At 42.1% G+C, this 15,503-nt stretch overlaps 1 protein-coding gene across 2 annotated transcripts; it reads left to right on the top strand.

Moving 5' to 3' along the window:
* The first annotated feature begins 13,153 nt into the window (after positions 1-13,153).
* On the top strand, positions 13,154-15,196 carry LOC126631297 (ras-related protein Rab2BV-like). 2 transcript variants are annotated; one of them, XM_050301474.1, is made up of 3 exons: positions 13,154-13,298; positions 13,396-13,604; positions 14,339-15,196. In XM_050301474.1, exons 2-3 carry the CDS (start codon positions 13,440-13,442, stop codon positions 14,819-14,821), a joined length of 648 nt encoding a protein of 215 aa, XP_050157431.1. In that variant the 5' UTR covers positions 13,154-13,298; positions 13,396-13,439; the 3' UTR covers positions 14,822-15,196. The 2 variants fall into 2 exon arrangements, with proteins under 2 accessions (XP_050157431.1, XP_050157435.1); XM_050301478.1 differs by having other exon boundaries at positions 13,154-13,302.
* The last annotated feature ends 307 nt before the right edge of the window (positions 15,197-15,503 follow it).

Genomic DNA, 15,503 nt, shown 5'->3' with positions numbered 1-15,503 from the left:
TAAGAACGGTGCAACTGCTGAAGACGTGGCAATCGATGGACCATTGGTTGCACAGGCTGCAGATGAGTAGTCTTTTTGCTTAAACTTAGGAATTTTCTTATTTTCCTTTTTGTTCTGCTTTATTTGAACTTTGTTGGCTTTCGAGCCGATTTATCAATTTGCTAGAAATTTAATAAACAGTTGTCCTTGTTTTGCTTCATCCTTCTATTTCGCCATGTTTTTTTGCAAAACTTTATAGTAGGACGGGCGGCTGGGCGAGCTGCTTCAATGAAACAGTTAATCCCACGTCGTCATTTAGGTTTTAGCTTTGACTTTGATGCTTAAGGAGCTTTACCTGCAAGAGGAAAAAAATGCAAGATTTCTAACTTATAGAGTCGGCGGCCGAACTTATAGCCTCCGAAGGAAGCAGGCGAGTTCGCGTAGCTGCTATAGTCGCAAATCTCAGCTTTAGGGGCTGCACGAGCCTTGGCCCTCCCAGAGCGTTTTAATAAGTTTTTAACTTATAAAGCCAATGGTTGGACACTTGTTTCTCGTAGAAAGCAGAGGAAATTTTATTGGCTGCACGAGCCTTGGCCCTTCCGAGGCGTGTTGCGAAGTTTTTAACTTACAGAGTTGACGGTCAAACACTTGCTTCTCATAGAAAGTAGAGGAAATCCGTGTTGCTACTATAGTAGTACTTCGGTTTTAGAGGTTACATGAGCCTTTGGCCCTCCCGAGGTGTGCTGCGAAGTTTTTAACTAATAGAACTGGCGGCATGACACTTGCATCTCATAGAAAGCAGAGAAAATCCGCGTAGCTGTTATAGTTGTTCTTTGGCTTTAGTGACTTCATGAGCCTTGGCCTTCTTGGGGCCTGCTGTGAAATTTTTTAATATATGGAGCTAGCGGCTGGACACTTACTTCTCGTAGAAAGCAGAGGAAATATGCATGGCTCATATAGTTGTATATTTCGCCTTTAGCTTTTGCAAAACTTAAATTGTAGACCGTCGGTCGGAAGTGCTGCTTTTAAATAAGCAGAGAGTCCACGTAGTTATCCTAGGTATAAGTCTCGGGTTACATATTGCCTAAAGTTGCATGCATGTTGGGTCGTCGGCCGAGCGTCTTACTTACAAAAGCAGACGACGTGCGTGACCACTTTAGGCATTATCTCTGGCTCTCGGAGGCGTTTTAGACTTAAGGTGTAGGCAAAATCATACCTCAGAGGCCATATCCTTTTGAGTTGTAACTTGATTCCGTAGGTCATTTAACTAGTATTGCAACACTTTAGAGCCAAACTACGTTCTTGAAGACTTGCATGTCAAGGACGAACCATCTAGTCACGCAAATTCTTTCATGGGCAAGAATCCTGCACTTAGCGTTTATTCCGATTAGAGACCCAGACTCCCGCAGAATTGAATCATTCAGTTAGCTAAGTCTTTTTAGGAGAATGACTATTGTGGCCAATTCTAGGAGTCGTCCGACTCAGGTAGTCAATGCATTCAGGGGGAACTTAGCAGTCATACAACCTATCCACGTCTGGATATCACGGATCAGTTTACCTTATCTTAATGGAAGAACACATGCCATGTCTGCAAGGGCAAATACGTCTTCTGCTGTCACATGGGTGGTTAGTTTGTTTATGCATTCGGCCCAAGCTTGTAAATAATTACTTCAATCTTCATTGAAAATAGAGAAATGTATTAACTTTGCTTGTAGGCAGTAATAATATAACAACTTATAATCTTCGGCATACAAGGTCTTGTTCGTCGAGCTACTTAAGTTTTTGAACTTTATTTATCTTGAACAGGGTCTAATGAATGGCGAGAGGTCACACGTAGTACTTTCGCAGGTTGTAAGCATTCCACTACTTTTCGATCTCTTTGTCGCTCATAGTGATGAGGGAGTAGCTGTCATTTCCGCCTACTAGGTTGATTTTGTACGGACCTTTCCAGTTGGGAGACATTTTTTTAAGCCTTCCCGATAGGCGGTGATGAATTCTTTTCTGTGGACTAAGTCTCATGGCTGGAACTCCCGGATCTTCGCCTTCTCGTTGTAGCTGGGGAAGAGTTGCTGCTAATAGGCCGTAATGTGGGTGATAACTTTCTCACGCTCTTTCTTTGCCAAGTCTAAGTTTATGGCCATCTCTTTCTCGTTCTGCTCAAAATTCAACAGTACAGTGTTGATGCTTGGCACCATTACATTGGGAATGATGATCGCTTTAGAGCCAGCGTTAGGGAGAATAAAGTTTCGTCGGTTGCTCGTCTCTTGGTGGTGCAATACGCCCACAGAACACCAGAGAGCTCGTCTGGCCACGTGTCGTTCTTGTCCTAGAATGACTTCTTAAGGTAGTTGAGAATAGTCTTGTTGGACTCATCGACCTACATGTTGTCCTGCAGATACCGGAGCGTGGACATATGTTGTTTAATGCCATATTTTTCGAAGAACTTCACCAAGTCTTTGCCCACGAACTGGGGACCATTGTCTATGACGATAGAGTGAAGGATGCCAAAGTAACAGATGATGTTTTTCTATATGAAGCGCTCTATGTCTGTCTGGGTAGTTGTAGTTATGGGTTTGGCTTCGACCCATTTTGTGATCATCATGCATATGCCCCTTGTAGCAGGCGACATTGGTCATACCAGGTCAATCGTCCACTGCATGAATGGCCAATAACTTGTCTACAAGTGGAGTTAGCTGACAAGTAGTGAGCTATATGGGAGAATGAGAACGAGGCTTGCTCCCAATCTTTGGTAATTGGATGATATGTCAATGTGCAAACGCCAGAAATCTCCTGTAGGTGGGACTGGTGCGGCTACAGCGTGCTCGACTGCCTCTGGGGCACTTTCGGGCTGAGTTGCTGCATCTTTCAGGCTTGGGGTGAATTCTGCTACGAAGTCCGCCAATGCCCAAACCTTTATTGTCGTGCAAGGTTGTTATGCTAAGCCGTATTGACCAAGTTCGCCTAGTTCCTCACTCATTGAGAAGCGTCTAGACTGTGTAAAACTAATCACAGTGGGTATTAGGTCATGACGATGACCGGATGCCTTTGAAAGTAAGGTATGAGCTTCCAAGCTGCAGATACCGGGGCGTGGACATATGTTGTTTAATGCCATATTTTTCGAAGAACTTCACCAAGTCTTTGCCCACGAACTGGGGACCATTATCTATGACGATAGAGTGAAGGATGCCAAAGCAACAGATGATGTTCTTCTATATGAAGCGCTCTATGTCTGTCTGGGTAGTTGTAGTCATGGGTTCGGCTTCGACCCATTTTGTGATCATCATGCATCTGCCCATTGTAGCAAGCGACATTGGTCCTACCAGGTCAATCGTCCACTGCATGAATGGCCAATGACTCGTCTACAAGTGGAGTTAGCTGACAGGTAGTGAGCTATATGGGATAATGAGAACGAGGCTTGCTCCCAATCTTTGGTAATTAGATGATATGTCAATGTGCAAACGCCAGAAATCTCCTACAGGTGGGGCTGGTGCGGCTACAGCGTGCTCGACTGCCTCTAGGGCACTTTCCGGCTGAGTTGCTGCGTCTTTCAGGCTTGGGGTGAATTCTGCTACGAAGTCCGCCAATGCCCAAACCTTTATTGTCGTGCAAGGTTGTTATACTAAGCCGTATTGACCAAGTTCGTCTAGTTCCTCACTCGTTGAGAAGCGTCTGGACTGTGCAAAACTAATCACAGTGGGTATTAGGTCATGACGATGACCTGATGCCTTTGAAAGTAAAGTCTGAGCTTCCAAGCTGCAACAACTAACGCCAAAATTAACTTTTCAACCTTCGAGTATCTGGTTTCTGCATCAATGAAAGATTTGGATGTATAGAATACAGACAGTTGGGCCCTCAACTCTTCTCGTATGAGGGCAGAGCTCACCGCTACCTCTGATACCGCCAGATAGATGTACAGGTTTTCCATTGCTTCTGGCTTGGATGGTAGTGGAGGTGACGTCAAGTACTACTTCAGGTCTTGAAATGCTTTCTCTTACTCGTCGTCCTATTTGTCTTTTTGTGCCCTTTTTATTACCTTGAAAAAGGGCTTACATCGGTCGATGGATCACGAGAGAAAACAATTGAGTGCGATTGCTCGTCCGGTCAGACTTTGGATCTCCTTCAGAGTTGTAGGAGACTTCATGTCCAAGATCGTTCTGTTATGCCTTGGATGAGCCTCGATTCTTTGATGGGTTACAAAGTACCTTAAGAATCGGCCTGAGGAGACGCCAAAAGTGCACTTGGTTGGGTTGAGCTTCAGTTTTTACTCTTGGATGATGTCAAAAGTCTCTGCCAAGTTGCCGATATAGTCTGACCGCTACTTGCCTTTCACTACGATGTCATCAATGTAAACTTCCATGGTTACTCCGATCTGCTTCTTGAACATTGTGTTTACTAGTTGTTGGCAGGTTACTTCTGCGTTCTTGATGCCAATGGCATGACCTTGTAGCAGTATGTTTTTCGCTCGATCACGAATGCGATTTTTTCCTTCTTAGGCTCCTGCATGGCAATCTGACTGTAGCCTGAGTATACGTCCAAGAAGCTTAGCAGCTAGTTCCTGGATGTTGAGTCAACAAGCAAGTCAATTCGGGGAATTAGGTAGTTATCTTTAGGGCTTACCTTGTTGAGGTCAGTGTAATCCACGAATACTCTTCATTTGCCATTCTCCTTTCTTATCACCAGCACGACGTTGGCCAGCCATGCTGAGTGCGTCACTTCCTCAATGAATCCGGCCTTTAGTAACTTGTTGATCTTTGCCTTAATAATCGCTACTCGCTTGGGTGTGAAATGTCACCTTTTCTGGATCATAAGTTTAGCAGTAGGATCGACGTGTAGCTTGTGGCAAGCTATCGCTGGATTAATACCTGACATGTCAGAAGGTGGCTTTGCGAAAACGTCATGATTTTCCCTAAGGAAAATAGTGAGTTCTTCCTTCTCCGTCAGGCTCAGACGTGAGCCAATCATAACCGTGCTGGTAGGGGTCAAGAATGATGTTCGGGCGTCTTCTTCAGGTTTCCATCCTGATTCCTTTTCTAAGGCATTGTTGACCTTGACGCCATCTTTTTAACTTGCTTGCTGTAATTGCTATTTGGTGGAGGTTGAACCGTCTTTCTGCACTTCAATTACTACTGTAGGGGCGAAAGACTTCTTCTTTATCTCCTTGAGAACTTGTACAGTGCATCACATAGACATGGCCTAATCACCTATGATATCTCTGATTGCTCTTCCAGAGATACAAAATCAAATCTTTTGATACTCGATCGAGGTCATAGCTTAAATCTTCACTAGCCAAGGTCGGCCTAATATCCCATTATGGGAAGATGGGTCGTTAACGATCATAAAGGTCTGCGGTGAGACAATTGGAATATTGGTCACGTCGAGCATGATAGTGTCCATGGCAGTTAAGGTAAGTCCGTTGAATCTGGTCAAAACCTTCATTTTGCGTTTGATCATGCTTTCCAGGCACATCTTCTGGATGACTAACAATTGTATGATGTTAACTGAGATGTCGTTGTCCACTATGATTCTGTCAACGATGGCATGGGCCAGTTGAACAGAAATCCCCAAGGCATCGTCGTGGGGAAAGTCTACTCCCTCCTCGTCCTGCTCGGTGAAGTCAACGATTGGTCCAAGTATAACATATATGGCTTGAACCTGAAATACCGATCTTGCCTGTTGGATCTTCCTCTTCTTTGAACTGTTGATGGCCCCCAGATGCTCAAACTCGGCAAAGCTGTCATTGATTCGGATTATTTTGGATGGGTGTTAGGCATCGACATCTACTTCTCACCTTGGTAGGGCAGCTGGCCTGTCGACATACTGGTCGTACTTCCTTCTTTCACGAGCTTCTCAAGGTACTTCATCCATGTGGTGTAACCATTAGTTGTGTGCCCCGGTACTCTGTGGAATGCGCAATACTTTGTCTGGTTCATCTTAGAGGTGTCTCCACTCATAGGTGGCGACATCTTGAACCACGACTTGTCCTTGAGGTCATGAATGGTCTGGTTGATCGGGACTGAAAACTTGGTATACATCTTGGGTGCTGAGCCTCCTTTTATCGAGGATCGATCCCTGCTTCTGCTTCTTGGCTTGTCCTTGTTATTGAGCGATTTATTGTTACCTTATTCTGAGTCGGCTCTACGTCTTTACGCAGGTTCTCAGGAAGCTTCTGTGAGCGCTTCGCCTCATCCAAGAATGAGTGATTTTCTGCCAAAGCATAAGAATCTGTTAGGGTCAAGTTCTCACCCATGACCAATTCTCTAAAAAGTGGGTGATCTGCTGGAAGCCTCTTTCGAAAAGTTGAGCATGTAATGCTATCATCGCATCCAACGATCTTCGCCTTCTCCGCCTTAAACCTCTTGACGTATGTGCGGAGTGACTCCTTTCGGTCCTTCTTCATGTTGAAGAGGTGGTTAGACTTTTTTTTGATTAAGCAGTAGGATGAATATTCCTTAGTGAAAACCAAGGAAAGTTTGTTGAAGTTCTGGATTGAATATGGCATCAGGGTGTTGAACCAGTCTTGCACCTTGCCTTGGAGCGTTGTGGCAAAGATCTTGCACATGAAAGCATCGTTATTGGTGTAAAGGGTCATGGCGCTTCGGTAGTGCATTAGGTGTCTGTTCGCATCTTTATCTCCTTTGTACAAGGTGAAATATGGTAGGCTAAACTTCTACGGTGGCTCCGTCTGCTCGATCTCGTCTGTAAACGATTACCTGCTCAGGTTGGCCACGTCTTTACGAAGGGCATCATCGGTAGTATCAATGCGCTGGAATTCACACAGCTGCTCTGCTAATAACCTTTGAAATTCCTTTTGAATTTAGGCATGGTGGGGCAGCGGAGCCTCCAGCTGCCCACCTACTGGTCCATATTGCTTTTCGGCATGTCCTGCTCATCTGTGCCGCAATCGCGGTGCACGTGGTTCATTCTGTACTCCTTGTCGTCGCACTTGGCGAGGCTACCAATGGAGCTTAAGCTGGACTGCTCTAGTGCTCTCCTCGGTCCGCCATGTGGTTGCCTACTCTAGTGCCTCGCAGGAGGATCTCCTTGTGGGCCTAGTCTCGTGTAGACGCTTCACCTAGAATGTCCTCAGTGTTTGTCGCAGTGTGAACCTAACCTCGAATACACATTGGCTCGTGAGCCACGTCGGGAATGAATGATTCTCTGCGCATCTAGGTGGGAGAAGACGTTTTCTCGAGGGCCCAAATGAAAGTGCATGCTACCCGAACGCACAGTTCGTGGTAGGCTAAGCAGCTCTTTGCCAGGATGTTGCTGGAATGAGTCACGTTCTTCTGCCCTTGTCCTACTTCGAGACACCTCGTCGGGGGCGCACTGCGTCTCAATATGCTCAAAAAGCTGGTTCACCAAGATGGTCTACTGCGCAAGGGCGCTCGTCAAATTGGCAACCTGCTGGGGTAGGTAGTGCTCACCATTTGGATTGGAAGAGTCAGGATAATGGGTGCCTCCATGTGTGGTGAAAGTGTAGTGGATTGCAAGTACAAAGCTTGAGCCCAAAGTGAGCATTCCTGCAGAAAAGTTGGGTGAAAATAACCCTATGTTGATCGTGTGACCAGTGGTCTAAATCTGGGTCGCCAAAGATAGCCTCAGATTTGATTAGGCTGCGGGCCAGATTATCAGAGCGGACAGGTTACGGGGCAGGCAAACTCGACTAGGTGGTCAGGTCGTGCGTATGAGAGCGCTGGGCTCGCTCGTATGGCTGCTGGCCTTGGGCATATGATGCTCGCTAGGCCGACGCTACCTCCTCGCGGGCTTGGGCTCGCCTGGTAATGGGTTGGGCTCAGTTGGCAACGAGCTGGGCTTGGGTTACTCTTGCTGGGTCCCTGTAGGTTTGGGCCTGGAGCGCCTGGGCTCGTTAGATGGCAGCTAGGGCTGCTGCAGTGGGCTAAGATTCTTGCCCTGGGCCTGCTGTGGTAGCTGCCACGTCGTGGGCCTTTTACCTTGGGTCATAGGTTCCTACGTAATGCAGTGGGCTGTTACTGCTGCGGTGGTCCTCGCCGTAGGCTACAAGGTGGTGGCCGCGGCGGTGGGTCTCCTCTCGCCGTCATGTTGAGCCTTAAAGATCGTCTTGTGGGGTTATGTCCTCATCTCTACTCTCTGGTCCAAACCCTTGTACATATGAGGTTCTGTTTGTTGTGGTTTCCGAATTTCCTACCATTATATCCTTTCTCCAGGGATTGATCAAGAAACTTTTCTAGGAAAAATTAATTGATATGACGTGTGAGAAATTCAATGTAACAGAAAATTCAAGAAACAAACGCAAGAGGCTTCTTCGAGTATTTGAATCAACTCTCAATGAAAGCACCAATTTGTCGATACAAATTTCTGCTATCTTCAGTCTTGACGAAAATGCACCTGCAAAACAATCAACACATTTGATCAAAGACCTAAACCTCATGCGCCCACGAGGTGGGGTGTTTAGGCCAATGGATCTCCGATGCCTAAGTCAGTTTCTCTGAGAGAGTAAAGTGTTTAGGGCTTTTTTAGGGTAGTAAAAGCTTCTGAAATTTGGTAGAATATGGGGTATATATAGGGGGAGGGTCGGCCATAGTGTTAGGGTTTTACCCTTCACATCGCGGCATCCTATTGGCCAAGGTTTATGGATAAATATTCTCAAAATATAAAATATGAAATAATATTTTGAGATAATGGAGTAATTATCCCTAATCTATTTAAATTGGGATTACTTACTTGATTGAAGTCAATCTTCAATTGGGAATGTATTAAAGATAGGATTTGGATAATTAATCCTTATCTTTAATTTGACTTTTCCTTACCAATGACAGGTGAGCTGCAAGGAAGAAAATATCGGTAATATCGGAAATATCGGTAGTCCGAAAACACGGAAATATCGATGGAAATATCGGGATAATATCGATATCGATAAAAATTACATGGAAACCACGGAAATTGTAAGAAAAACTTGGAAATTTTTAATGAAACTTTGTAGGATGTTTATTTAGTCAATTATCTATTAGTTTATCACAAAAAATTGGAAGGAAATGCATTGCATGATGAATTTAACTTATTTAAGTTGATTATATAGCGAGCTGGCAAACATTGTGAGTGTAGAAAATATGTAGTAATTAATGAAAGAAGTTTAAACACACCATAATAATTTATATATAATTAATTAGTACAATATTTGGAGGTTTTATTTAGGATATTAAAAAAAAAAAGGGAAGTGAATAAAATGATGAAGAATAATGTGCCGAATTTGCACTTTAAATTTCTTACACATAAGAATAAGACTAAACTTTAATTTGGATGCCGATTATGTTTTTTCAAGTTTATATAAAGTAAAAGAATTGAATTTTGGAAGCCAGGAGTGTGTCAATTGAATTTTGGCCGGCGTGCAAGGTATCAATCTCTTCGTCTCGTCGAGTAGTACAACTTTCCTTTTTGTTTCACTCAATTTCGTTGAGTATTGAAAAAGTTATACTAATTTGAATCTTACCCAGTTTCCGGCGACCTCAGTGGCTTTCGAGGCACTTTCCGGCCAAACCACAAAGAGTCAGATGTCGTGTGAGGTACCATTCTCTTCGTCTCTTTGAGGGCTACAACTTTTCTTTTTGTTTCACTCAATTTCATTGCGTATTGAAAAAGTTATACTCATTTGAATCTTACCCAATTTCCGGCGACCTCAGTGGCTTTCGAGGCCATTTCCGGCCAAACCACGGCGATTTGGCCGGCGTGCAAGGCATCAATCTCTTCGTCTCGTCGAGTAGTACAACTTTCCTTTTTGTTTCACTCAATTTCGTTGAGTATTACAAAAGTTATACTCATTTGAATCTTACCCAGTTTCCGGCGATCTCAGTGACTTTCGAGGCATTTTCCGGCCAAACCACGACGATTCAGAAGTCGTGTAAGGTACCATTCTCTTCGTCTCTTCAAGGGCTACAACTTTTGTTTTTGTCTTGCTTGATTTCGTTGAGTTTTGACAAAGTTATGGCCGTTTAAAGTGGGTGTAAATTTTCGGCCGAAATTCTGATTTTCTCCTATTGGGAGAGTCCCACATCGCCCATGCTTGCTCACTGCCCTCGCAATTTGTCCTATAAAACCCACATTCCCCTGCTCAGTAAGCCATATCTTGTTCGCCCTTTGGGCTATGATCAAGTGAAGTATGTGTTGAGTTTTCTCAACATATTTAAGTATTTTTTAGTATTATGTGGCAATATTATCGATAATTTTGAAAATATCGCGATATTATTGATATTATCGATAATATCCCGATATTTTGACGAAAATTTTGGATAGTTAAAAAAATATCGGATCTCCAATAAAATGATAATATTGGCGATATTTCGCCGATATTATCGATTTTTCTTCCATGGTGAGCTGTGGGCAGTCGTATTCAGCTGCTGAGACCTTCAGGGGCCTTTAGGGGTGTGAACTGTGCGTGGGAGTATCTAAGGAGCCTGCCCATTTATTGAGGGCAATCTTGTCTTTCTCAAGTAAAAATCCACGTGTCGCCTCTAGAATTTTTGAGATTATTTTAGGCTCCACGCATGACACGTTATGTGGTTTGCAAATTTAGTCTAAATTTTGGTCTACCCAGCAATACTCCTTTGCTAAACTTATCATGTTTGAATTTTGGTCTAAAACGAAATAATCCGTGAACCAATTAGTATCCTAATTTTACTCACCTCATATGTGGATCAATTATTATTATTAATATTTTTTTTAAATCAAATACGATATTCATTTCATAAGGGAACAATTTACAATCAAAGGGAAATGGTGCTAAGAATGGGCCTCAATAAAAACTTTCCCCGAGGAGTAACCCAAAAGAAAGGAAAATGAGTGTTCCGTACCAAACTAAATTAAGAATTGAAACTATCCTCCAAAATAAGATAAAAAATTACATAGGAAGGTTCTCAAACCAAGAAACTGGCTGTGCCAAAGTGAGACCACGCCGAGCTAACCTGTAAGTCACTGCATTGGCATCACGTCGCACAAAATTGGCCTTCCACTGCTGAACAGGTTGTAACAGCCTCCGTATATCAGTTAATATATGACCAAAATTTCCATCATTAACATCCAAGTTATTCTGAACAGCAGCAATGATCACCAGCAAAGTATCACCCTCCAATATCACTTTCTGACTATTCCATCGTTGAAGAAGCAGTGCAACCTCACGAGCCGCTGCAATTTCAGCCATTAAAGCCAAAGTAATCTCCTCCAGCTTTAACGCCATGGCAGCAATAAATTCCCCGGCTGCATCTCTTATAATTATTCCTACTCCTCCCCTTTTGTTCTGCTCATCCCATGCCCCATCAAAATTGCACTTAATCCACCCTTCCTCCGGCTTCCACCATTTCTGTACCTCGGCAAGCTTAGTCTTCGTTTGCACCGCGTTCCACTTTTTAAATTTCATCAACCAAGTATGTGCTTGAATTTGGATGTCCTATGGTGGTAAAACCGAGCCCTTCCATAATAGCTCATTACGAGCTTTCTAAATGTTCCATAGCAACATAAGCACTAAGTCAAAGCACTCCCTGGACATAATGGAAGCCACTCGCGCCACCCAATCTTGTAACCCAATATCCCCTTGTTGCATAGAATGTAATCCCAATGGACTAGCGAACATATCGCCATAGCTTGAGGGCACCCAAATCTTTAAACTTTATTTTAGAACGTCGGTTCTTTAAACTTTATTTTAGTCATTTGTTACTTCTGTATCCAAACACCCAAATCTTTATCTCGATTTATCCTTTGAACTTTCAAAGCGGTTATGAGTTCTAACAATGATTTTTAACATGACTATTTACTCCTCCAAATTAATTTTGTAAATTCGTTTAATTGACATAAAACAAGATAAATGTAGTTTAAAACGTTTAAAAATAATATGTACTTGTAAGTTTGTAACAATAATTGAAAATATGGTGAGAGTTCATGAAGCATTGCTAAGCTTCTTCAAGGGAAACGATAATTGCACTATTTTTTTTTTAATTTTTGGTCATTAGATTAGATAAAATCTATTTTAAACAATGTAATAAATATTTGTCTTCACTTGTAAGTGATCGAGAGGTCTTAAATTTGATTATCACCAAATGCAAATTTGAATCATATTATTGCTAGCCTATTGTGAGATCTAACCCACTCTTCCACCCCCTTAGGTTTGATTTATCGTTTGTTAAAAAAAAAAACAATGCGATAAATTCAAAGATGAGTGTTTAAAAAGAAATAAATAATTTGTATGTGTGATTATTGGGAGTTTTTATTTGGACCCAGCTATTCTCTTTTCACACCCAACTTTAATATTTTTGCACCTAAACTCTCAATTTTACCCTTAGAAAAACTAAAAGGAAAAAAATGAAAAAGAAAGAAAACAAAACCTAACCAACCCCCCCCCCCCCGCGACAACAACACTATTTCCGGCGACTCTCCTCCCATCGTCGTCGAATCTACCATCAGCGCCATCGTTTCTCCTCCTTTTTCACTTCTTCCTCTTCCTTCTCTCTTGTTTCTCAATTTTCGTCTCAGATTTGAATCCTAATGATCGAAAGGATCAGACCTCGACCTGGTGCTTTTGGCCTTAAGTTCTTCGTCATGACGATGGGGGTTGCTGCTAACGAGGTGGAACTAAGCGTCGTTGTTGGCAAACGCCGTGAACGACTAGCTATCGGAGAAAGTAAGTTAAAGACATAATCAAATGTGTATGCGCTGGGATCAAGTCCGACGTAACTTTTGTTAGCGGGAGAAGGCGGCAAAGCTAAAATTGAGAGGGAGGCAAGTGGTGGTGGTTTGGGTGGTGGTGCGATGTCAGGTTGGGGATGGGTTTCAGCCGTTAGGCTGAAAATGGGTGTAGAAAGATTATTTCGTATAAGGGTAAAATGGGAATTATAAAGAATATTTTTTGTTAATGGGTGTAGAAAGACATATTCTGGGTCTAAATAAAACTACTCTTGTTTTTATTAGAAGAGAAATAAGAAACCCTATTGGAGTTTTTCAGTGGGCCATAAATATGCCCTAAGCCCACATTTATAGCCTTTTTTCGGTCAACAAGCCCACATTGAGAACAGGCTTAAATTTTATGCGGCATGTCGTGTGAAGGGTTCGTTTACTTTAGACTCTCCGAATTCCGTGCGTCGTTTCCCACGTGAAAGGCCGTTTTAAGTGCATTTTCATCCGTTGTTTCTGTTTTTCTTCTTCTCTGGTTCCAAAAACTTCAATGCAAACACATTCCCAACAAAACTTAACGTTCAAAAAATCTTCTATCGTGTTGATCACCATTCTGCGCGCCATTGTTTTATGATTACCCACTTTCCGTTTGTTTCTCGGGAAAATCACATTGGAAAGAAAACGTAGGTAAATGAAACTGCTTTCTGAGAGAATGGGTTAATTTGTTTGGTATTGTGATTGCTAATGGCTTTTTGTTTGTTGAATTTTGGATCTGGCCAGGTGTGGGGTGGTGTGTGTGTGTGTGTGTGTGAGGAGTAGAACGTATGGCGTATAAGGTGGATCACGAATATGATTACCTCTTCAAGATTGTATTGATTGGAGATTCGGGTGTCGGAAAATCGAACATTCTTTCGAGGTTTACGAGGAATGAGTTTTGTTTGGAGTCTAAGTCCACCATTGGAGTTGAATTTGCAACTAGGACATTGCAGGTTGGTTTTTTTTTTTTGGAAAATATTGATCATTTGCAATTTTCCTGGTTTTATATTGTTCTGTTCTTTAATTTTTATTTGAATTGAAACAATGGTGAAGCAATAAATTATCATTTATAGAATTGTGGGAAATCATTATAATTGTCTTCTGATAGTTTATTTCGATCTCTTTAGGCAAAGTTTTATGAAGTACAAAAACTTTAGCGCCCGTCTGGTAACCATATCGTTGCGGTTCTTCTTACCAAAACAATGGATTGAGTTTTAGTAAGCCTTCGTGCATATCAACTTTAACTATTTGTTTATAGCCTGTGAAGCTCTAAGGATGAGAAGTTATTATATAACTTTACTTATACAGTTTAAGGTATAGTACCAAACTACCATTCTGCAGAATATTGTTTGGTAACGGTTGGATCTAAAATTTACCCAACCCTGCCGTGTTACAATACCATTGTAGCCGATTTCAGATGTAATTGAATTGTTTAGTGGCAGGGTTCTGTGCAGGGCTTGTAGGGCTTCTCTTGTTATGTATAGTAGAGAACTTCAGAATGGGATTATCATTTTTTATACTAAAAAAACCCTTCTCAATCTCACATGTCTAAACGACGCGTCTTTTACTGACAAACAGCTGTTAAAATCGAAGCGATTCATCACTTGGTTTTGATTTTTTAGTCATCTAAGTTTAAGGAATAGTTGCTTGCTTCTACGTCAAGATATATCCTTTTATTCTGATGCAGGTAGAGGGGAAGACAGTGAAAGCACAAATATGGGACACGGCAGGTCAAGAGAGGTACCGAGCCATTACGAGTGCTTACTACAGAGGGGCTGTTGGTGCCTTATTGGTGTATGACATAACCAAGAGGCAAACATTTGACAATGCGCAGAGGTGGCTCCGCGAACTAAGAGACCATGCAGACTCTAACATTGTCATAATGATGGCCGGGAACAAATCTGACTTGAATCACCTGAGAGCGGTTCCGGCAGATGATGCTCAAATCTTGGCTGAGAAGGAAGGTCTCTCGTTCCTTGAAACTTCAGCATTGGAGGCCTTCAATGTTGAGAATGCGTTTCAGACCATTTTGTTGGACATTTACCACATAATAAGCAAGAAGGCACTAGCAGCACAGGAGGCAGTTTCTACTGGACTTCCTCAAGGAACTACCATCAATGTTGCAAATATTTCCAGCGACATGAACAAGAGAACTTGTTGCTCTAACTAAGAAAGTATCGACTATCGATCTATAAGACGGAAAGAAGTAGGCATGCGTATACAATTTTTGTTTTTGTTTACAGAAAAATGTGGCTAAGTTTCTAACTTCTTGTCATGTATTTTAACCTCTAGACACTAAAGCGAAAAGCACAGGGTTTTAGTGAACCGTAGTTGAAGATGAACGTGACAGCGTCCACTGTTTCTGTTGATTTTTGGACTGGTAACTAAGGTAACCGGGGTCTTGTTATAGGCAAGGATTAGGTCAAAAAAGCATTGTATGTGTTCATATTTTTTTTTTCTTTTTGTTCTCCAAAATTCTTCTCTGATCTTGTGAATCTTTGTACTTGATGCTGCAATAAATCTTTCCATGTATTATATGATGTTATTACTTTTTGAAAAATGACAATCTGTACATTATAGAGATCTCAGAAACAATTGTTTGATTTCGGAAAAATACATGCGTTGAGTCGAAGTTTGTACAGTCTCACTCATCTGGATGAGACTTGAAAGACACGATAGGTTGAAATATTGTCCAATATATTAAATTAGTTCCAACGTTTAGAGTTAAGAAACACAACTTAATAGTAGTCTAATTTAATTCAAATAATTCAGTCCAGATCGAGTAACCAATTGAAAAGTGGAACAAGTTCCGCCGTGGATACTTAAATAGTTGTGTTGATGCACCCAGATTG

The sequence above is a fragment of the Malus sylvestris genome, chromosome 1, assembly GCF_916048215.2.
Source record: "Malus sylvestris chromosome 1, drMalSylv7.2, whole genome shotgun sequence".
NCBI lineage: Eukaryota > Viridiplantae > Streptophyta > Magnoliopsida > Rosales > Rosaceae > Malus > Malus sylvestris.
This window is presented reverse-complemented; position numbering and strand designations above follow the sequence as displayed.